Consider the following 23,069-nt stretch of genomic DNA (forward strand, 5'->3'; position numbering starts at 1 on the left):
TTTAGTTCGGTTTAGTGGGAACTGGTCAAATGAGGACATAACCTCTTCCGAACAGGAGATGTCATGAGATCGTGCCACGTTTTGGTGAAATACTGTGGCTTTTGTGGTGGCAACTCCACTCAATCACACAGCAAAAACAAAAGTCTGACATTCAAGAGGCGGCCAAAGGAAATAAAACACATCCGATGAACGAGTCAATGAAGAAAACATGCATGTCTGCTCTTTTGACTGACAAAGACTAAATATTTTGGGAGAAACCACATATGACCATAATGATCTATAATGGAGAGGCTTCATATAATGGGACGCTCAGTCAAAACACAAATATTGAGATGGTCAATTTTACACATGAAACACACGCAAGCAGGATGAACGCAATAGTTTGTGCTATTAAACCGGAGGTGTTATTAGTTTAGCTAGCTATAGATATGAATTATCTGCTCTGATTTTGTGTCTCAGCGGTGTTTTGGTGGAGTGCTGCTGTGTGATCTGTGTGTTGGCTTGATTTAAGGGAAGCGTCTGGAGACGGCCGTGCTGATTTAGTTACTGTCCTCATTTGACACAGTAAAAGAGGAGACGATCACCTAAAAGTTAGAAAGCAAAACAGCCTCAGATGACCTCGGGATTCAAGAACTAAATCATACTTGCATTGGGACTAAAAATACATATAATAGAGGCATGATGTGAAATACATAAAAGTACATTCTAAATATATATATACATAATTTATAATATTGCCTGTTAAATGTTAAAAATAATGGCTTTAAATTTCACTGTGATGGTCAGTGGCTATAAAAATGGGGAAAATTGAGGGGAAAATTTACTTAGAGACATATACCATCTTTATGTTGTTTCTTTATTCATTTAGAGATTCAATGGGACAAAATAATAAAAAAAATTATGTCAAAAATTATTATAATATGCAATTAATTACAGAAAAATGTGATTTAAATTTTTTTATTGTTTGACAAACACACACACTTTTTAAATCACAGACACACACACACACACACACACACACACACACATTTATATTAAATAGAAACATTTTAAATTTATTTTTCACTTTCTATCAATCTCTCTCTCTCTCTCTCTCTCTCTCTCTCTCACTTTCTCTCTCTCTCTCTATATATGCACATTTAAATCAAAACATTGCACAAAAAAAAAAAAATTCTTTGGTTTCAAATGAATCAACTCTATTCAAATAAAACGGCACACATACTGTTAAAAAAAGACCACACACACAAAAAAAATATTAATACAAAACATGTTCAATGCTCAAAAATATCAATAAAGCTCATTGCCATCAAGAATGATTGACAGATGTCACTCACCATGACGATGCCCCCTGACTGCTCCGCAGTGCACATGCTCATAATGGGAGCCATGCCGATGGTGGTGCCCTGGAAGTAAACGCCACTGAAGAGAGAAAACACAAAGTTCATCTACAGCAGGCTGTGTGTAAAGTGTTTTAAATACAATTATGTGAGTAAAACCTCATGCATTTTTCAACGTTTCAAAATAATAAATAGTAAAGCAATTCTTCCTGGAAGAAGAGCTGCATTGATTCTGGTGCTGTGTTTTCCACCTGCCGGCCCTCAGCAGTAAATGTGTTTAGCAGTCAAACCTGATGAGCTGAGCGTTATCGTGTGGTCTCTGGGGGAGCAGCTTGAGTTTTCTCCAGTCCAGGAACTCATGGAGCGATGTGAAGGGATCCTGTGTGATGGAGCATTTGTCTCCGTCACTCCACACCTCCAGCCCCACCAGAGCCACACGGATATTCAGAGATCTGTAAAACTGAAACACGGCAGCGCTTGCCATCAGCAAATTTAAAGCAGATTTAAGCAGATGCTTCAAGGGGGGAAAACTCACTTTAAAAATACACAATTTTCACAAATATGCATCTATGTGTAATTTTGTTTGGCCAATTATTTGCCAAAGACATGCTAGAAATCCTCTAAAAAACATAAAAATTTACTAAATACGTTTTTAATATTAAGATGTAGATAATACAAATTTAGATTTTCAATACGTATATTCGGGATTTATAAATATTATATTTATAATATTGCAATATACACATATTTTAGAATTATAACTCTGTATACTAAAGATTTATAAACACATTCTGATTTATAATAGAGGCCTATAGTGAGTTATAACTGTATATTCATAATTAACATTATTATATTCAAGCTTGTAACTATATTTATATATATATATATATAGTTACAAATATATATTTTCAGACTCATAACTATGACATATTCAGAATTACATTATACATTCATGATTTACATTTATATTTTCAGTTTTGAATCTATATATTCAAATTGTATATAATTCAATTTACATTTACATATTCAGAAGTATGGCTACATACAATTTACATGCATACATTCAGATGTATAACTGTATATTCAGTTTTTCTTCTATATTTTCAGACTAATAACTAATGTATATATTTAGATTTACTTTTATGTATTCAAAATTGATATTTATACATTGAAGTCTATATATTCAGACTTACAACTATGCAATTCGATTTACATTCATATATTCAGATTGTATATAATTATTACATATAATATTTGCATATATATCTATTGCACTTATTTATTCTTACTAAATATATACGTGAATGTTGTTGCACAAATATGTACCTACCACACAGAATTTTCTTGCTTGTTTTTTGAATGCTAAAATGCAGATAAGAATGACTAAATAAGAACATTTCAAGTTAACATAAGAATTTTCCTCCCAAATTATGTTTTCTGCAAGTATTAATTACTCATTCATTCATTAAGCATGTTGACATGCCTTCCAAGTTTACCTTGTCCACGTAGTTTGCTATTTCAGCAAGCCTCTGTTTCACTTTCTCCACGTCTTTCCCCTGTTTCTGATACTGAAAGGATAAAAAAAGTCTTTAAACTGCAGCCAAATGTGCCGTTCACTGGCCAGCTCTGGTAAATGTCACATGAGGTAATTCATTTTCCATGGGCAGCGGCACACAGATGTTGAGCCAAACACGTCCAGCAGTGTTTGAAGTCCAGACTGTCAGTTTTACAAAATAAAAGCACAGACTGGAAATGTGTCACTTAAGATTGCTGTGATTGTTGCAGGAGAGACAAAAATCAGGACAGAAGCTTGATTGCAGAAAATGAACAAATGGACCTCTCTAACTCTTTCTTTAACACGTTTTGTTGTTGTCTATAAAGCACCACAGGACAGGATATTTGAAAGGTAGAAAGAATTATACTCTAAAGAAAGTTTTTCTTAATGCACATTACAAACAATCTGTAAAGAGGTCAAGAGATTGCAGCCGGCCGTCTTCATTTCATGTCCAAACAAGCGATGACCTGCTAATCTGCTTTGACCTTTGACCTCTTGACTTTCTTAAACTCAACGTCAAGGGGTCACGACCTTTCACTGACGCAGCTACGGAAGTCTCACGCCTATGAATTGAGTTACAATGATTTAATTTAGTTAAAATCAACTGGTCCAAGGCCATACAGTTATTTAAACACTATTAAATGATTTATTAAAAATTGAAAATTAAAAAAATTGTTTAACATTTAAAAATTTTTCATTTCTAAATAATTATAAAAACTTTATTTAATTTTTAAAATGTATAAATTGGATGGATGGATGGATGGATAGATGTATTGATGGTTTCATGCTCTTGGCAACCAATAAATCAGCTTCTGACATACAACGTTTACCTTTGTTGCATATAGTCTGGATTTAATTTCCTTTTACTTGAGGTAGTTTTGATCTGGTTTTTGAGGATGAGCAGCATTATATGGTTAGCTATCGATTGCCCTGAGCATCGCTGATGTCTTTGACCCAAGTAAAGCAGATCTGCATTTCATTTTTGGGTCACGACCCACTAGTTTAGAGCCGCTGAATTAGATGATTGAAGGCGTCTCTTCATTACCTCGCGGTTGTCTGCGACGATGATCAACTCCACATGCTTGGTGCTGCTCTGAGCGTCTCTTTTATGCTGCAGGGAGAAAGAACGACAGAAAGAACATGATTAAGAGAGAACTTCACCCTCTTCTTTTGAAGGACACAGTTAATAGAGCCAGTACTCAAGACGCTTTCATAAAATCTCCCAAGGCCCATTTAGCTATGAGTCTATATGGCCTTTAAGGAGCAGAGGTGACGTCTTCAGCTCTCTTCCGAATGTGTCCTCTATTAACAGAGCAGTTTGTGATTGAACATCCACTTCTGGGTTCAGCAATGCCCTCAAACTACATCTGATCCACCGCCATGGGCTTTCCAGGAGACCGTTCACTTTAACAGCCTTCAGATTGCCTGGCAATCTCATTTACGCATGTGAAAGACCCACTTGTCTTACTTTATAAACGTCTCTTTTCAAGTCGTTCAAGTAATTCTCACCTATCTATTACTATTTTACACATTTTAGGATAATATTGAAGTCACTAATGACTAAAAGGACACAAATTGATGTACAGTAAGGGAATTAGTGAAAGCAAATGCTATATAAAATAAATGTCCTTTCTAGGTTAGATCATGTTTTGTGTAGACACTTACTGACGGATTTTCTGATCCAATCTGACTAAAATAAATAAATAAATAAAATATATCTAGACTTAAATGTATTTTAAATTTTATATATCTAGACAAAAATTGATATAGAAAAAAAACTATATAGTAAATAAACTAAAACAATAAAATATTTTTTTAACGTCTATATAATGTATTAATGTTTTAAAAATAAAAACAATACCTAAATTATGTAAATTATATATATATATATATATATATATATATATATATATGTGTGTGTGTGTGTGTGTGTGTGTGTGTGTGTGGGTGTGTGTGTACAGTAAAATTAAAATATATAAAAAATAAAATATACATATATACATATATATTTTAAGTTTTTAATAAAATAAAATAAAATAAAATAAAAATGGATACTCCAAGATAAGAAATCAAACGTCTAGTAAACTTTGAGAATATTTGAGTCCTATGGCTGAGGGAAAACGTTTTTCTAAGTAATTCTCAGCTTTTTTATGTTCATATAACTCTTTAATTGGTTATCCTTTGGTTTTCAACAATGGCTTTCTCATTATACACGCATGCAACAACTGCTTTTTTCGTAAAGACTTATGAAGTATTACAAGCCCCTGTAAATTTAGCATATAAATTATATATAGTAGTGGTCGTACAATTTTCATCTAGTAAAGTCTTCATAGGTCAGATATAACCGCTAATTTTCAGTTCACAGCTGGAGTGTGAAAAGAAAATGGCTTTATGATTCATGAAAATTACTAAATCCTTAAACTGTGAAGTAATGGCTCTCTAGTATGAGTTCAGACAAATTGGTCATGCAAATACTAGATATATCCAGATATAACCACATATGTACAGGCTGTTTAAACACATGAGCAGGATCCTCTAAATGCGGTCAGACTAAGATGAAGGTGACCCTCGTCTTCATGCATTCAGCATCAGTCCTCTCGCTCTCTATGGAAGCTGTCTCTCTTTGTTTCCAGTGACTGGTCTTCCATTAATGGAAATAAAAGGCCAGACTCGTCTGTGTCAGGCTTCGAGTTGAGAAGAATTAGGGTCGTACCACCTTCCAGACTGTTTCACCTGTTTCGCTTTGAAGAGGAAAGCTGATAAGCGTCTAATTGAATAAAAACACTTGACTTCCACAGCGAGACCTGATGAAACGTATCTAGTAACGAGTCTAAATTGAGTCAGCAACAACATCGGGCACAGAAACCGCTGTGTGTGTAGCAAATGGTGGATAAATGCTTTTCAGGAGAGAACAAAACCTGTTTCTGAATCTCAGAAATGACTCTCTTGTGTTTAATCAGTTAGTTTGTATTGAGATTCTGATCACAGCAATCATTTCTGTCATATTTAACACTTCAGAGCCCACGGCGAAAGACTGAACACATCCTTCGGTGTCCTTAAACTGACCAAACAGAGAAAGATCTGTCGCTTTATGCATCAGTAGCTTCACTAAACAGAACAGGTTTCCTGAGACACCACACCTGTCCGTCATTGGTCAGGCACACAGATAGTCCCGCCCCCAAACTCACTCTATTGACTGATTCAGTGTTGCTATGTTGAAACTAACTTTAAAGCAAGCTATTTTATTTCTGTAATGTGATGCATTACAAATTAAATGTATGCAACAAATATAACAATACAATAAAATAAAAGTTTAAATAAATAAAAATGTAAACAAAATAAAAAGTGTATAGTGCAAAATCAGAAGCCATAGAGGTTGCAGTAAAATAATAAAGAGCTAACGCTGAGGGTAAGTCTTTCAAGTATTCTCAGTGTTTTAGTGCCCTATATTTGCTTAATTGGTCATTCTTTGATCTGTCATTGGTCAGGCAAACAGATAGTCCCGCCCCAAACACACGCCATTGGCTGAGTCACTGTTACTGCAGCTCTCTTTCAATCATCATGGATAAAAGCCAAACCAAACATCGTTTAAAGCTAAATATCCATACGTTTTATTCAGAGATGCGTCACATTAGAGAAGTCTCACCCTGTGACTGCTGTGAGAGCTGAAGACGGCTCCAGTACTGTTCATCATCTCTGTAGGGTATGAAATGTTGTGACCGTGTCCGCAGGTTCCCTGGGTGACTTTAAGATGTTCTCCTCTGTAAAGACGGTGTGTGTTCCCCTCTTCCATCGGCTCCAGTACATACACTTCATGTTCAAGTGAAATCAGTCCCCTGCAGAACGAAGCAATGAACAGTGTTCAGTTAACATCTGTATATGTTCATGTTACAGTTATGTAAACATTACGAGATATAACACTACAATAGAACATTTATGCATTAGTTTACTGGGAATATGAGCAGTTAACATGACGTACATTTTCTCTCTCTCATAATTTGGCTGATCTGACATAAATACACATTTTATCAATAAACAAAATAATACTCAATGTTATTTCAAGTAAAATGTGTAAATCGTCTTGTCTCATCATGAACAGTGAAATAAAGAAATGCATATGAAAATGTGGAGAAAATGATATTTATTAAACATATTGCTTATCTATTTGTGGTTTATCATATTGCACAAAAATATAAATAATCTATGATATTTTATAAATAAATTATAGCATCATATAATCTATGTCTAGCATTTATAGTTGCTTATAAGAAAGTAAACACAATATCTTATTAATCAAATTTGTAATATTTATGCAGAACTACTTGTCAAATTCTATTATAACTTTATATTAATGTCATTCTTTTCTAATATTTTTACAAATCTGCTAGACAGAGAAAGATACTAACTTTATCCATAAACTAAATAATATTTTTTTTTAATCAGTTTTCTCAATTTCATGTTTTAGTTAAATACAGAAATGCATATTCACAATGTGGAGAAAAATCATATATTTAAATAAATCATTTTTCAATTTTTTTTTGACTATGCACATATTGCACTAAAAATCTTAATGGTCTTTAATTTTCTTTATTTTTTTAAAGTCTCCCAATCCATTTCTAAATGAGCATCTCTTGGAAGTGTTGCTAATCAGGAAGTAAATGCAATATTTTCAAGCTTTTGGTAAAACGCAGAACAACATTACCTCCTGCTATGAATTAAATTTGTAGCATTCATGTGGAACCCCATCTGTACTCTATTATAATTATTGTGCTTGCAGTTTTCATGACCGCATGTTAATTTAGAGACCGTGTGAAATATTTGCACTTATTTGAACAGCACTTTTCCCAAAATGTGCTTTCAAATGCTGAAATACACTGATAATTTATGATTATTGGGAACTGCAGACACAGAATAGGAGCGAGACAGAAGAAGCTTTTACAACATTAACACAAACGGCGAGAGAAACTCTTCTGTGAGAGGAAGTGGTTTCTCGTTTTCCCACAAAATAAGACAGCGTGACGTTTTGGAAAGCGGCTTAGTTCAACATCCAAGCCACTGTTAGTCAGCAGACGATCCATTTTGTAGGATATTTGGCTAAATAAATCTTCCCCCGAGCTCTAATATTACCACTCTGTGGTTCTTGGACCGGCCTCCGCAAACCTTTCTCACACTTTTGAGTCGTACGCTGAATTTAAGTGACATTCTCCTCAGCTGGGAGCGCTTTGGGCTTTTCCAGGAGTTTCAAAACTACATTCTCCACCGCATAAGATCCTCGTGGAAACCCTGGATGCTGCCAAACTAAAGCAGCAGCCATTTGTTTTGGCTGTTTCTGTCAGAGGAGACCTGCGCTGTGTCTGTCTGCCAGGCGGAGAGAGAAGGGTTACCGCGGCACAAAAACTGAGTCAAGGTGAAATAAAGAGCTGAACAATAAGCGGCGTGACTCTGGGGAAGGAGACGCGGATCACACTTTATCGCTGTCATAAATCCCGTGTGTCCGGGCCACGCTCACCCTCGCAGCTCCAAATGTGAAAATCAACTTTATGCATCTCTTGTGGCGCATGATCAGTTAATATAAAGTTATTATGGTTAGGCTCTGACAAGCTGTTATATGACAATCGCTCTCTTCTTTTACAGCTGAATCGCATTTGTTTCGTAATTAATGAGCTTTGCAATATCGAACCTGAACGCAACTGAACTGACTCCATCTGAAAAACTTCACTATTGTTTTCTGTAGAGCATGTTTAAAGCTAAATTAAGCTTTTTTCATAATTTGATGAACTTTGCACTATTATTGAACTAAACTGAATCAACACTGAACTGCACTGAGTTTAATAATGTCACTATTATCTTCTCTTGCTTTATAATTGAACTGAGTTTGCTTTGTAATTGTTTCACATTGTTATTGAAGTAAACTGAATCAATTTAGCTGAGTTGACCCGTACAGGAAAAAATTTATTTTTTCAAATATATTTTTTAATTCATTATAAATGTAGTTTTTATCTCTAGTAGGCCATTCCATCTGCATTTGAATTTAGTCTAAATGTAGGCTACTGTAAGATTGGAAATGTATTTCATTTGTATCTATATTATATGAGTTGACTTGACTAGCGACGTCCTCATGCGACATCACACTCTTCACTATCTTTATTTCCCTTCTCGGGTAATGAATCAAACCTAAGTGTGCTTTTTCATAATTAAAACATGAAGTGTAATGTGTCTCTGGAGGATGCTGAACTTCACACGCTGTAATTAAAATGCCCTTTCCTCAGGCGTTTCCTGGTGTAACATCCCAGTGCATCATGGGAAGGTGGTGAGGTGAGGTTATTGTACAGATGTGTGACCGCTAACTCACCTGAGTCCTGTGCAGGTGCTGAGGCTGACCTCTGACCCCGGGTGACCCTCCACCTCGCCATGATAGTAGCAGTGAATCTGAGACACAAAAGACAGAGGGTTCAGATGTTTACATCAATGAGTTTTAAAGTAAAGTCTGGGTAAATGATCCAATGGATTTATCATATGCACAAAAACACTTGCACTTCCTGCTGTTTTACATGTATTGAATAAAGCTGATTCAATATCATTTCTGTTGGCTAACACATTAGAATAAATAAAACAGTTTCTGCGTTTTCATTTTTTAAGAATGGTTTTATGGTTCACATTTTGTCGTTTGATCGCCTATTAACCCTGTGAAACCTTACATAATATGAATAATGAAGTCATAATGACTAAAGAAGTCATAGAAGATGATTCAAAGAAATGTAATTGCTTTAAGTGTTTTTAGTTTGTTCGTACTGTGATGAAACGCATTGTATACGTATTGTATTGCTGCTCATTTTGGCCAGGTCACTCCAGTGAAAGGGATTTTTAATATCGGAGAGTATTTTCTGGTTTAAAAAAGGTTAAATAAAAAATTTAATAAAAATGATTCTGAATAAAACAAACCAAACAAATTAATTACAACATTACAGACTTGATTTGATTTGATTTGAGTCAAAAGACGTAGAAAATCTGAAAAAAACAAAAAAACAAAAACGAAGCAAATGTCTGATTACTTTCATTCTTTTATTATAATGGAATAAGCGGCAATCAAATGAGGCATTGCGAATGACATAATCAAATCAGAAAGCATGGTAAATCTATTGACATTTAGCTCTTGATTGTATAGATCTGCTTCTGTATTCTGCTCACAGTGCCTGCTGATTTCATGTAAATGTGAGTGTCGCTCCTGAAGTTTCGCCGTGTGTTTGTACACAGCCAGAGGCTCTTCAGGACAGATTCGTTTGTTTTCTGAGGAAGTGATCAGCACTTGTCTGGTTTGGACTGGGAACGGTTCTGGCAGAGATTCGTGAAGTCGTTGGGCAAAAATTCTCAAAGGTGTTGTTGGGCAAAAAAAAAAAAACACACACAAAAAAACGTAAATTGTTAGAATTTAGTAAGCTTGTAAAGTTTGTAATTTCTAAATATATCAATTCACTCACAACATTTACTAATTGTCATCCACCTCCTGTTATTCAATACAATTCTAAATAATAATAAAAAAAAATTGTAAATTGTTAGATATAAGTTTGTTATCATTAAAAGTCTTTTTTTTATTTTTTGTAACTTTTACTTTTAATTTTATAATAAAAAAGAATAATAAAAGAATAAATAATAATAATAAAAATTATAATTAGTTCTAAAGCAAGATCAGAGAGAATTGAAAATTGAGAATTGAGATGAACATTTTCTGTAGACTGTACAAAAAAACGTATTATTACAAAGGCATTTTAGTGCCACGTTGAAAAGAAGATCTAATATTACAAGAATAAAGACGAAATACTTCGAGAATAAAGTCGAAATATTACGAGAATAAAGTCGAAATTATGAGAATAAAGTCAAAATACTTTGAAAATAAAGTTTAAATATTACAAGAATAAAGTTGTAATACTTTGAGAATAAAGTTGAAATTATGAGAATAAAGTCAAAATACTTAGAGAATGAAGTTGAAATATTACAAGAATAAAGTCATAATACTTTGAGAATAGAGATGAAATATTACAAGAATAAAGTCGAAATACTATGAGAATAAAGTCAAAATACTTTGAGAATAAAGTCAAAATACTTTGAGAATAAAGTCGAAATTACAAGAATAAAGTCGAAATACTATGACAATAAAGTTGAAATATTACAAGAATAAAGTTGTAATACTACGAGAATAAAGTTGAAATGTTTTGAGAATGTAAATCGTAGAATTTAAAGATGTATTGTTTTGAAAATAGGTCTTTATTGTGCATGTAAATGTCCCAGATTGAGAGCACCGAGAGAAATTGCAGGCCACCGGGATTGATTTGAATATTGTTGCATCTGATCGGCCGCTTCATCTTACCGAGATAACGAAGAGTCGGTTTTAGGGACTCACGGAAAAAGCTTAATATCAAGAACATGATATTTATTAACAGACTGAACAGGAAACACTTTTTGTCTTAACATCAGCTCACACACCCAATCGACATTCCTTCGGGGGACGCTGTAGCTCTCTTATTTAACGCCTTTTGTTAATACACTACAAATACATGTGGGATTATTAGCAGAAATCATACCACATGTCATACTTGCAGTAACAGTATGCATGGCTCACATCACTGCATTCATTATTTGATGTGCACCGGCCACCCAATAGCAATAAGATTCGTGCTTTTGATTGACCGACTTCTAAAATCAAAATCAATTTTATAGCGAAACACAAATTATGTGTTTTACAATAATGTGTTTTTTAAGCTCTTTAATGGTCAAATCGCTGTATTTATGTGAAACAATTCATTAAATTGAACCGTTTTCTTTGTGAAAATTCCAAATATGTGAAAATTTATTCTTGTAATATTTAGACTTTAATCTCGTAGTATTATGACATTATTCTCTAAACATTTTGATTTTATTCTCGTAGTATTAAGACTTTATTCTCGAAACATTTAGACTTTATTCTCATAATATTTAGACTTTATTCTTATAGTATGCCTATTACGACTTTATTCTCGAAACATTTTGACTTATATTACGACTTTAATCTTGAGTTTTAGATTTATTTTACGTGATACTAAAACGCTGTCATATATTAGAAAGTAGGCTACATTAATTTATGCCATTTTATTTTTATTCATTTTGTATTAATCTTTATGATATTCAATGTAAGTAAATAAATAAATATTACCCAAACCAACAATAACTATTAGGCCTATTAGTTAAACAATTTCTTACAAAACTCTTTTTTTGTACTTTTTACTCACTTAATTATTACTTTCTTAATATTTATCAAAGGCTTATAAAATTTAAGTCCAGTCAGAGCGAGCAAGAAATTTCTATTTTTTTCGTCAATATTGTTTTGATTAATATTTCCAATAAAGAGCTCATTAGGGAAGCTGTGGGCTGTTTTGATGGTTTCCGATCAATAATGTAACTTGCCTTTAATATAGCATCTGCACTGTATCATGATTTCAAATGCGGCTCATCCACTCAGATTTTACTGCTTTATAAAGCTCATTTTATTTCATATTCTTCCCAGCACACCAGTGACATCGGGGTTATTTAAAGAGCATGTCCTGCTGTAAACTACACTCCTCCATATATCTCTGAGTCTCAGTCAGAGGAGCATGAGGACATCCATCATAACACACAGCGCCCTGAGCTATTCTGTCCATCACTGCATTGTTTCCTGTCAGCCGTCGGACAAAAAAAGACATTCCACTTCCATTAACAAAGCCACAGCAACGCCAGCTGAATTAAAATCATAACTCTATGTATACGGCATGTGGATTTGAACAGACTCAACAAACAAGCATCTAGCAAATGAGTGCATAAATGCACACATGTAAAAAATAAAGCTATTTTCAATGCAAATGCATTACCTTACAATCAGACGCAGACTGACAATATGCATTATGCAATATTATTCAAACAATAAGCAACTTTATATACAGAGGTATTGTAAAGATTTTGTTCAGAATAATGATTAGGGATAAATACGATCAAATGCATGTTCTGAATTCATGTCTTATTAGTGATGTAAAGGCTAACAGATGGTGTGCGGTCAGCCTCAGGTCCAGTGTTAAATCACTTGGTCGCTTCATACTGTGGGCCACAGCGGAGACATGATGAGTGAGATCATACTAAACCTCCCTTCAACTCTGCACATTGGTGCAATTTATACCATTTTTGTTTGATTCATTTTCGTCCACTGCCTGCATCTTTTTAAACGATCAAACCTTGAAAAAATTCACCTGTTTCTAAAAGTGTTCATTCAAACCAGTTCTATTTTAATATTTTTTTTATCATCACCTCAATGTTTTGAATATGATTCTAAACAAACAAACCTTATAATTTAAATAATGTTTTGTCCACTACCTTTGTTATTCAATATTAAAAATTAATAAGTAAATAAATAAACACATTTCAAATTGCTAGCTTCGTATGTAAGCTATTTGCAAAATAAAGCTGCATTTGGACTCCACAAACTCCATGAGTTCAAATAAACTTCTCTCAGGATCTAAAATAAGTTGAAACTCCTGTTCTAATCGCTTTAATATACTGACTATATCACAGTCTTCTCGGGTGTTGGGCAGCATCAGGATGGAGCTACAAGAGTCCACGAGCGAGTCCTAATGTGCCTCAGAGGAGCTCTGCTTAACTGCAGCACACACACAACCATAAAACAGACTTAATCAAAGGCGGAGGAGGTCTGTGAGAACAGACACACACTGACACACTCCTCAAGTCTTTCTGGAACACAACTGAGTGAGTAAACTCCATCTGGGCCCTGGATCTCATCAGATCGGCACAATTCATCCCGTTTACAGCACAAAACATGCTGTTCTGTTGCCTGGTGCACAAATGTTTGGATGCAGCAAATACATCAATTACTGTAGAATTCGATCAGCGCTGTGAAACGTTGTTTTAGGGCCATGTGTGCATGATAGATCACGCAATGGTAAGAATGAGTCAAGCGCAGTATGGCTGATATATGCAAGTGACTGCTTTACGTTATTTACACGTAAAACTGATGAAATATAACAATGTGAAATACAGAGCTGGATGCATACCGCTCCCAGTTCAATGCAATATATGTCAGGATAAATGTGAAAATAATAAATAATTACATAAATACAAATAATAATAATAATAATATAGATGTGATACATTTTGTCATTGTTGCATTCTGTATACAGACATTACTTTTTATACATTTTAAATGCACAAATAAAAAAAATATTGCATTGATAATAAATATTGCATTACAGTACAGAATGCTTTGACTTCACCTATCAATTTCCAAATTAAAAAATAATAATGAAAATAACGAAATAATGAAAATTAAATTATCATGAGAAGTAATTTAACTCCTCCGAACAACCTCCCAAAACCTGCACAATAAAACTTGTTTTAAAATTTGTATGAGTGTGAGAAACATCAATTTCTGCTCTCAGGTTGACAGAGAGCATCTGTCTTATTCTGTGTTCCATCATCCCAAATCAGTTTCTGAAGCCCAAACTCAGCACTGCTCCCTCTGATGACATCCAGGTTGAGGACTGCTGCTGTTTCTGGATGACCTGAACTCTCATTTCCCATCCAAACAAAGCAAGGATGCATATTGCCTCACACTGCTGAGAAAAACTGCTGAACGAGCTGAAAAAGTCACAATGCTTTATGAAATCTCACCCTCCGGTGTTGTGAAACATCTAGTGCTTAACTGACCCTTACTGGAGCATGATGAGAATATTGCCTTGCTTTATTTATTTTTTTTATTTCTTAAAGTTTTTTGAGAGGTTTGCTATGTTGCTATGCTGTTTCTGGTGTGCTCTGAGCAAAAACATAAAAATAAATAATCATAAGTTTGATAACTACAGTTATGCACATGATTCAGGACAAGTTACCAGCAAAAGCTCAATACAAAAGGTTCAATGTTTGTTTCAATTACAAACCCTAACCCCGAGCAACAGTAATGATATAATTGCCTTGCCTATTTTCTTTTGCTGGATTTCTGATAGCATATGTTTTCTTTTCATAAAGTGTTCGGCTCAAGTTGTCTGGCGAGGGAAACCGGGGGCTGCTGGAGAGCAGATTGAGGAAGACGGGGTCAGTGAACCAGAGGTGCTCCTCAGAGGAGCCTTCAGGCCTCAATGTGTCTGTTTCTCTGACCAGTAATCTGAGACACAACCTAAATACATAAAACACGCAAAGGTGCATCATGGGTGGCTTTTTGCTCTCCTGGTGGCCCTCATTTGACCACCTCTTGTCTAAAGCTTTCGACAGCAGTCGCCCCGAGGGCGGAGATCAATGATTAGATGGGATTGTAACTGCAGGTTTGGTTTAGGTAAAATAAAAGACCTGAAATAAGCAGATACAGGACAGAAATGTGGGCTTTTGCATCAATCATGAGTTTAAAATATATGCTTTAAATCACTGAAAGTGATGTGTCTCAAACACACACACACACACTATATATATATATATATATATATATATATATATATATATATATATATATATATACATACATATATATATATATATATAGCTGGGGAGATTACATGAAAATTGTAATCTGTTACTGATTCCAAATTATATGCCAAAAAAATTTAGCTAGTAACGTAATCCATTACAGTACACATTTTAAAATAATAACAACCAAAATAAAACACTTACTAAAACCTTAAGTGCCCTACACCAACCCTACACCTAACCCTAACCCTCACAGGAAACTTTGTGCATTTTTACTTTCTCAAAAAAACTCATTCTGTATGATTTATAAGTGTTTTGAAAAATGGGGACATGTGTTATGTCCTCATAAGTCACCCTCTCCTTGTAATACCTGTGTCATACCCATGTCATTATACACAGTTGTGTTCTGATATGTCACAAGAACAAGAACACACACACACACACACACACTCCCTACAGAGGTAGCTTGTTAGGGTTTGTGACAAATCCTATTTTTTTATAATTTCCACCTGTTTCAGGTGCTCAGAGCCCGAGAACCAATTAGTTTTCTGCAGAATAACAGGGGTTGGTTACAGGAAGTGCAGGTTTCCATGTGTTCTGTAGACGTAGGGTTAAATCTGGAGGAAGCAGTGGTTGTAATCTTACCGTAACATTCGGTGAGGTGGTGACAGCACTTCCATCCTCCAGGTAGTGTGTTTCTGTGTAGTGGCTGGCAAACAGCTCTCTGCAACACAAACACACACACACACACACACACACACACACAAAAGAGTTACTTTCACTCATTTCTTTAATTTCCTACTCCAATCATTTTATGTAAGCAACATTAAATACATTTTTAGTAAGTGTTAGCAATTTGAACAAAACTTTAACTATGTTTAAAGTTCTGAATGATTCGTCAAATCATGTTCCATCATGAATCATGTAGCAACTACGGTATATGGCAACAGTCTAAAGTCACTATATCTGACCAAAACAGATTTTTCACTAAAAACTTATTTTCAGCTGAAAAAAACAAAAAACCCCGCCAACTTTCACACAGATATTAAGTCACAGCAAGAGACAAGTGACGTTTGTGTGTGATGAATGATGCACCCATTCAGACACCTGCAGGGAGTTTTCCAGTGTTCCTTTCTTTCTTTCTAATCCGATCAAACACAATCAGCTGCAAATGATCACAGATCAAAGACAGGCCACAGAGATCCCTTAGCCTGTGGAAGGATGCCCTCATCCTCTCTCTTCCTCTCTCTCCCCGCTGAGATAATGAGACCATTACCAACATCTGCAGCTGATCGCTCCTCATGCATCTGTGCTTTCTTAAGCAGAACCTGAACGTGACAAACTCATGAAGAGGATTACAGCACTGCTGAGTCACAGAATAACACAGACAGACTTCTGACAGCACAAAGTCTGGGCCATTTCATTCTGACCATCTCTGGGAAAAGACTGTCTGATGGATATTTCTGAGGCGGGTTTATTTGAAATCAGTGACATTATGCTAAAAATCTGTTCAGTTTGTGGTCTGCATGTGATTAATTCTTCCTACTGCATACTGCACATTACATAGAAACTTGTCCATCTCTTCTGACCGAACTTAACTCTCTTTCAACTAAACCTCTACTCTCTTAAATCGAATTAGATGATCCCACAGTGGGGCTTCGTGTGGAAAAATCAATGAAAACCCTGCAGTGAATTTACAACAGAATCTGAAGGTTTCCAAGAAACTAGGAGCAAACGCCTTTGGGTTAAAAATAGCTTTTTGGATCTAAAGAAAAGCCCATAGCTGTGCATGGAGACCATCTGATCTGTATCAAACAACTACAAAATGACATTGAATTAATTGACTTTTTACAGATTAGAATTGACCTATAACCCTTATGCATTGTTCTAACAACAAGTAAATGCATTTCTGATTTATGTTTATTATAAAACCCATCCTGAATGCTAGAAATCTTTAGTAACATTAAAAATGTCTTTACAGTCACTTTTGATCAATTTTATGCATCCATGCTGAATAAAAGTAAGAATTTATTTTAAAAAAAGAAAGAAATGGTATTGACCCCCAACTTTTTGTGTACATAATCAAGTTGCAATCAGACACCAATATTTAACTTAAAATACATGGAATAATTTAAGAAATGTTCTTGTTTTGTTTTCTTTTAAGCGATAATAGGATTTTTAAGGAGCTGCAGGAACTCTTTTCATAATGCAATCCGACCTCTCGTCGCTTAATGCTTACTTATAATGGACGGCTGTTTAATTGGTCTCACCACCCGCAATGTTTCACATGGTAAATTGGATTAACAGCACATGTAAGTACAAAACAGCATTTGGCAGGGGTTTAGTAGTGCCTTAAAACCTTGGAAGGGATGAGAAGGAGTCTTAAAATCTGCCGCTTGATCACAGACGTTCCTGACAGATGTTGCTCTTCTAATCACACATGCAGCAGAAGCAGATTTACAAGCACAAACTCTTGAAGGAGCAGCAAACTGACATCTGAACCACAATCGGAGGTCCAAATCTTGGCCAGATCGATTCCCACAGGTGTGTTTGGAGGCAAAAGGGCCAATACTCCTCGACTGTGGATTGTCAAAGGCCAAGAACAAGATTTATCCTTCTTTTCAAGCTCTAATTTGAGTCTGAGCTTAAAAACAAATATATTTACAAGCTATGGATGTTGCATAAGGTTCCTGTACCTTTGGGACAATTACTTTTCCAGTCATTTGTAAGGGTTTTTAAAAGGGATATAATAGAGAATGCATTCACAAAGAATAAAATAAATAAAATGAAAATCAGTTAAAGGGGATTTTAGCCAAGAATACTTGTTAAAATAAAATTGCATGACCTTTTAAGACTTTCCCAGGACTGGAAATCACCGTATTTCCATTTTGAATGACTGTGGGAACCCTGTTTATAACTATAAAAATCTGCAGTGCATTTCCACCAAAAGGATCATCTAATACCTTCCAGAAACTACTAAACTGAACTTCAGTTCTAATGAATCAATCGATAATGTTTAACCATTAAACTGAAGAGGCCAATGAAGACCATGTGTCCTGCAAAATATGGGAGATTTATTAATTGAGCGGATGCATATATTCAAATCATCTTTTAAATGGTTACAAAAACAAACACATTAATCAAGAGGAAACTTTGGGGAAAATGGCAAAAGAAAACAGCAAAATACATTCTGGATTTATGAATGGAATCTCAGGGGATTCAAAAAATAATTTATTTTGTTATTTACTCACCCTAACTTTAGGAATATAGTCATAGGAAGCACTTTAGGACCTTTTTGAACATTAAATGATCATTTTTGGGTGAAGTTAAACTCCTGCGCCATATCATCTCGCCACTACCATCCAAAATCCTAATTTCATCTCATTAGCTGATCATCTGACATCAGAGAAGATCTCGTTCCAACACAACACACATTCAGACAGGAAACTGATTAAAATAGAAATTAAAATGACAAACAACTATAAATATTTCCTCACTGACAAAGTGTTACAATGTTTCTGTGACCATTTTCTCATTTATTTTTCAATTATTCACACGAGCAGAGACCAAACAGAGCGAAAGATTAGCAATTTTGTGTATGGAAGAAAAAAAGAGAAATAATTCTACCTTTCATGCTGTGGAAAGACGACTGCAGCAAAGCCACTAGCAGAAAAAAAACTAATCAAATCATCAGTCACTAGGGTAAAAAGACACAGCAGGGCGCCATTGTTTTCCCTGGTCACTTTATGCTTTGTGTTCTCGCAAGATAGAAAACTAGAAAAGGAAACGGCAGGGGTGGACAGAGGAAAAACAACAGCACAGGTTCTCTTTCAGGAATAGAACTTAAAGGAATAGTTCAGCCTTATATGAAAACCCTGTCATTTGTTTACCCACCCTCAAGTCATTTTAATCCTAAATCATGTATTTTTTTCTCTCTCTCTCTCTCTTTTCCATATACCAGCACTTAAAAGTCATCTGTCAAACTCCAAAGAGGACAAAAAACACCATTAAAGCGTTTTAAAAACAGGTCATACAATGTGTGCTAAATATTCCTAGTCTCAAATCAGCAGACTGAGTTTAAATCTTCATTTACTGATTTTAAAATAATAAGAAAAGCTTGGAAAGTTTTGCCTGAATTCATGTACAAAAAATTGTGCATAATTATTTGTCCATTTTTTATAATTATGTTATTTTTTTATTAATTATTAAAAATTATTTAAATAACAAGTGGTAATATTATAAAATATGTAATTAATAAAAAATAGTATATTATAATTATAATATAATATTATGCTATAATAATACTTTTTATGATTTATATGATTTATTAATTATATATATATATATATATATATATATATATATATATATATATATATATATATATATATATATATATATATATTAGGGCCGGGACTCGATTAAAAAAAATAATCTAATTAATTAGAGGCTTTGTAATTAATTAATCGAAATTAATCGCATTTTAATCGCAGATAAATATTTGACCTGAGAACAGCAAGAAGGTTTTTTTTTTCCACATGGATTTATAGTATACCATTGAATAATAACTGAATACATAAACTTAAGCAACAAAATATTGTTTATTTTTGTTCAACCAAGTCTAGCAGACCAGTGCAATTTTTGCCATGAAGTGTAGCAATAGCATATTTAGAAACAATTTAGAAATAGTACATTTCAGAAATTCAGGAAGCTTATAGGTGCTGGAACCTTCTGTAAAGTGTTATTTTTAAGTAAAACACAATAATGTCAATTACATTCAGAACATTGGAAACACTGACTATTAGAAAACATCTCTCTGTTGCTTCAGAGGCCATAACATACTAAGTCCAACTCTCAATAACCTTGGCCAAAACAATAAAGAGTTCAACATAAACTGTTGCACCAACAAAATGCATAACATAGTTCAACATAAAGTGTAAAGTCCACGCTAGCTGCTATATGTTTTGCGTTGAGGTGATACTTGAGGCTCGATGTGCTGCAGTGATATGCGAACGCTAGTTGGTGCTTCAGTATAATCGGTCCGGCGACACTCATCCAGTGAGAAACGTTCCGCGGTGCAAAAATAAGTTATTAAAAATGCGGGAATTTTTTTTCTGTAATTAATTAATCTTAGTTAACGCGTTATTTTTTGTGTAATTAATTAATCTCAATTAACGCGTCAAAATCTCGCGTTAAAATCTCAATTAACGCGTTAAAATCATTTTATAAGTACTTATTATTTTTTTAATTATTACAAATATACAATGATTTAAATGTGTTTTTGTAATTTACTTATATATATATATATATATATATATATATATATATAATTTTATCAGCAGTAAACAACAACATAAATCAGTCTCTAGCCAACATAAGTTACTAAAAAAACTTGCAATATTGCACACAAATCACTTGGACTACTTTTTTGGTGTTAGTGTGTTTGTTTTTTAAATAAAGATGGGATGGGATGAAAGAGCTGTGTAAAGATGCTTAAAGAACGTATACACTCCTTTTGTGTTCTGCACCAAAAAGAAAACAGCTTGAATTTCAGTTTGGAACAACTTGGCTGTGAATTATTAAGGAATCAATGATTTCTTTAACACTGCAACTCTGCCAGCTTTAAATGAAGAGCACATGAGTCTAATTTTATTAACATGCTGAGGTAAGACACATCCAGACTGGCCCTTCACTAGAGAGAGAAAGACAGACAAAAGAGAGGAACAAACAACGAGGGAGGCTGGACAAAGTAATAGTCCAAATTATTTCCCAGGCCTTGGCTGACTAACTGTGAATTCAGCTGCAGTGAACTTGTGCACATCTTGTCAAGGACAAAGCACAGTTTTCTCATGCTTCCTTGGGAGAAATCAGGTCACGGCTCGTTCCAGAGCGTCTCCTCTCACACAGAAATTAGTTCCTCTTTATCATCCTGCACATCTGCTTGTCCTCTTATCTGATAATTGGAAGATGGATTAGTAATGCAGAGTCTGTATTAAAGACCTCCGTTTAGCGTTCTCCATGGATAATACCTCAAGATCATGCAGCTTGTTGAGGAGAGGTGTTCTGTTACCTTAGTGAGCAATTAGATATATGATTGTGCCAGGTGAAAGATAAAAGAGATGATAAAAATTCCACAGATTTACATCTAGAGATCAGAATATCCTAGAGCCCAAAGACTTTCTGACTGGAGAAAATAAGATGCACACACACCACATAGCAATGAGGTAAAAGCACCTCTGCAACAATGTAGCAACTGCAGAACATCTACCCAACCACCCAGGTTACCCTAGCAACAAAAACTTCTCCAAACACCTTAGCAACTACCTAGCAACAACTCAGTGTACCATAGCAACAAAACTTCTCATAACACTTTACCAACCGCACAGCAACGACCTGGCAACCAACCAGATCACCCTATCAACAAAACTACTCAGAAAGCTTTAGCAACTGCATAGCAACACCCTGGCAACCAACCAGATCGCCCTGTCAACAAAACTACTTAGTACGCTTTAGCAGCTGCATAGCAACACCCTGGCAACCAACCAGATCACCCTGGCAACAAAACTACTTAGTACGCTTTAGCAACTGCATAGCAACACCCTGGCAACCAACCAGATCGCCCTGGCAACAAAACTACTTAGTACGCTTTAGCAGCTGCATAGCAACACCCTGGCAACCAACCAGATCACCCTGGCAACAAAACTACTTAGTACGCTTTAGCAACTGCATAGCAACACCCTGGCAACCAACCAGATCGCCCTAACAACAAAACTACTTAGTACGCTTTAGCAACTGCATAGCAACACCCTGGCAACCAACCAGATGGCCCTAGCAACAAAACTACTTAGTACGCTTTAGCAACTGCATAGCAACACCCTGGCAACCAACCAGATCGCCCTAGCAACAAAACTACTTAGTACGCTTTAGCAACTGCATAGCAACACCCTGGCAACCAACCAGATCGCCCTGTCAACAAAACTACTCATTACGCTTTAGCAACTGCATAGCAACACCCTGGAAAACCAACCAGATCACCCTGGCAACAAAACTACTCATTACGCTTTAGCAACTGCTTAGCAACACCCTGGCCATCTTTCAGAGTAGCATACCAACTGCATAGCAGTGCACTGCAACTATTCAGAACACTTTAGAAACCACACAGCAACGACTCAAAAACCACAAAAAAATATAGTGAAAAGGTGCATTTGCTCTGATGAGAAGCACATTCATTTTCCACAGCAAATGTAAAAGTGATCGAATACATTGACTTGCACAGTGTGAAGTCCACTGAGATCATTTTGACTCCTGAATCAAACATCTGCTCTGGAACTGATGGAAAATCATCAGCCAAAGGACCATAAAAGAGAAACCGACACTCATACCAAACCCGATTATTTAAGGTAAAATATTCTTCTCTCTGGACACAACAGACATTACATTGCCAAACGCATTTCAGCTATTATAGAAAATCTATTTTAAGAACTTATAAGCTTTCAAAGAATGTTCTGGGTTCAGTACATGTCAAAAACAATGGACAACAAACCAGAGCAAACTTTTGGCTTTTGGCTAAATTCTGATATTTCCTCCCTCAAACCTGTATGAATTTCTGCCTTCAGTGGAACACAAAAGAAGATATTTTGAAGAATGTTGGTAAGGCTTTATGGTCACCATTGACTTATAGACAAAAATACAATTCAAGTCAATGG

At 35.0% G+C, this 23,069-nt stretch overlaps 1 protein-coding gene across 1 annotated transcript in view; it reads right to left on the minus strand.

The window, feature by feature from the left end:
• Positions 1 to 23,069, minus strand: part of LOC113112144 (disintegrin and metalloproteinase domain-containing protein 12-like) — a 67,222-nt gene that overhangs the window by 26,860 nt on the left and 17,293 nt on the right. The window contains exons 4-10 of the mRNA XM_026277597.1: positions 16,009 to 16,087; positions 9,245 to 9,321; positions 6,539 to 6,728; positions 3,938 to 4,003; positions 2,834 to 2,905; positions 1,628 to 1,797; positions 1,335 to 1,419 (exon numbers count right to left, since the gene is read on the minus strand). Coding sequence (XP_026133382.1) covers positions 1,335 to 1,419; positions 1,628 to 1,797; positions 2,834 to 2,905; positions 3,938 to 4,003; positions 6,539 to 6,728; positions 9,245 to 9,321; positions 16,009 to 16,087 — 739 coding nt within the window. The remainder of the gene's footprint in view (positions 1 to 1,334; positions 1,420 to 1,627; positions 1,798 to 2,833; positions 2,906 to 3,937; positions 4,004 to 6,538; positions 6,729 to 9,244; positions 9,322 to 16,008; positions 16,088 to 23,069) is intronic.

Source organism: Carassius auratus, chromosome 12 (genome assembly GCF_003368295.1).
Source record: "Carassius auratus strain Wakin chromosome 12, ASM336829v1, whole genome shotgun sequence".
Lineage (NCBI taxonomy): Eukaryota > Metazoa > Chordata > Actinopteri > Cypriniformes > Cyprinidae > Carassius > Carassius auratus.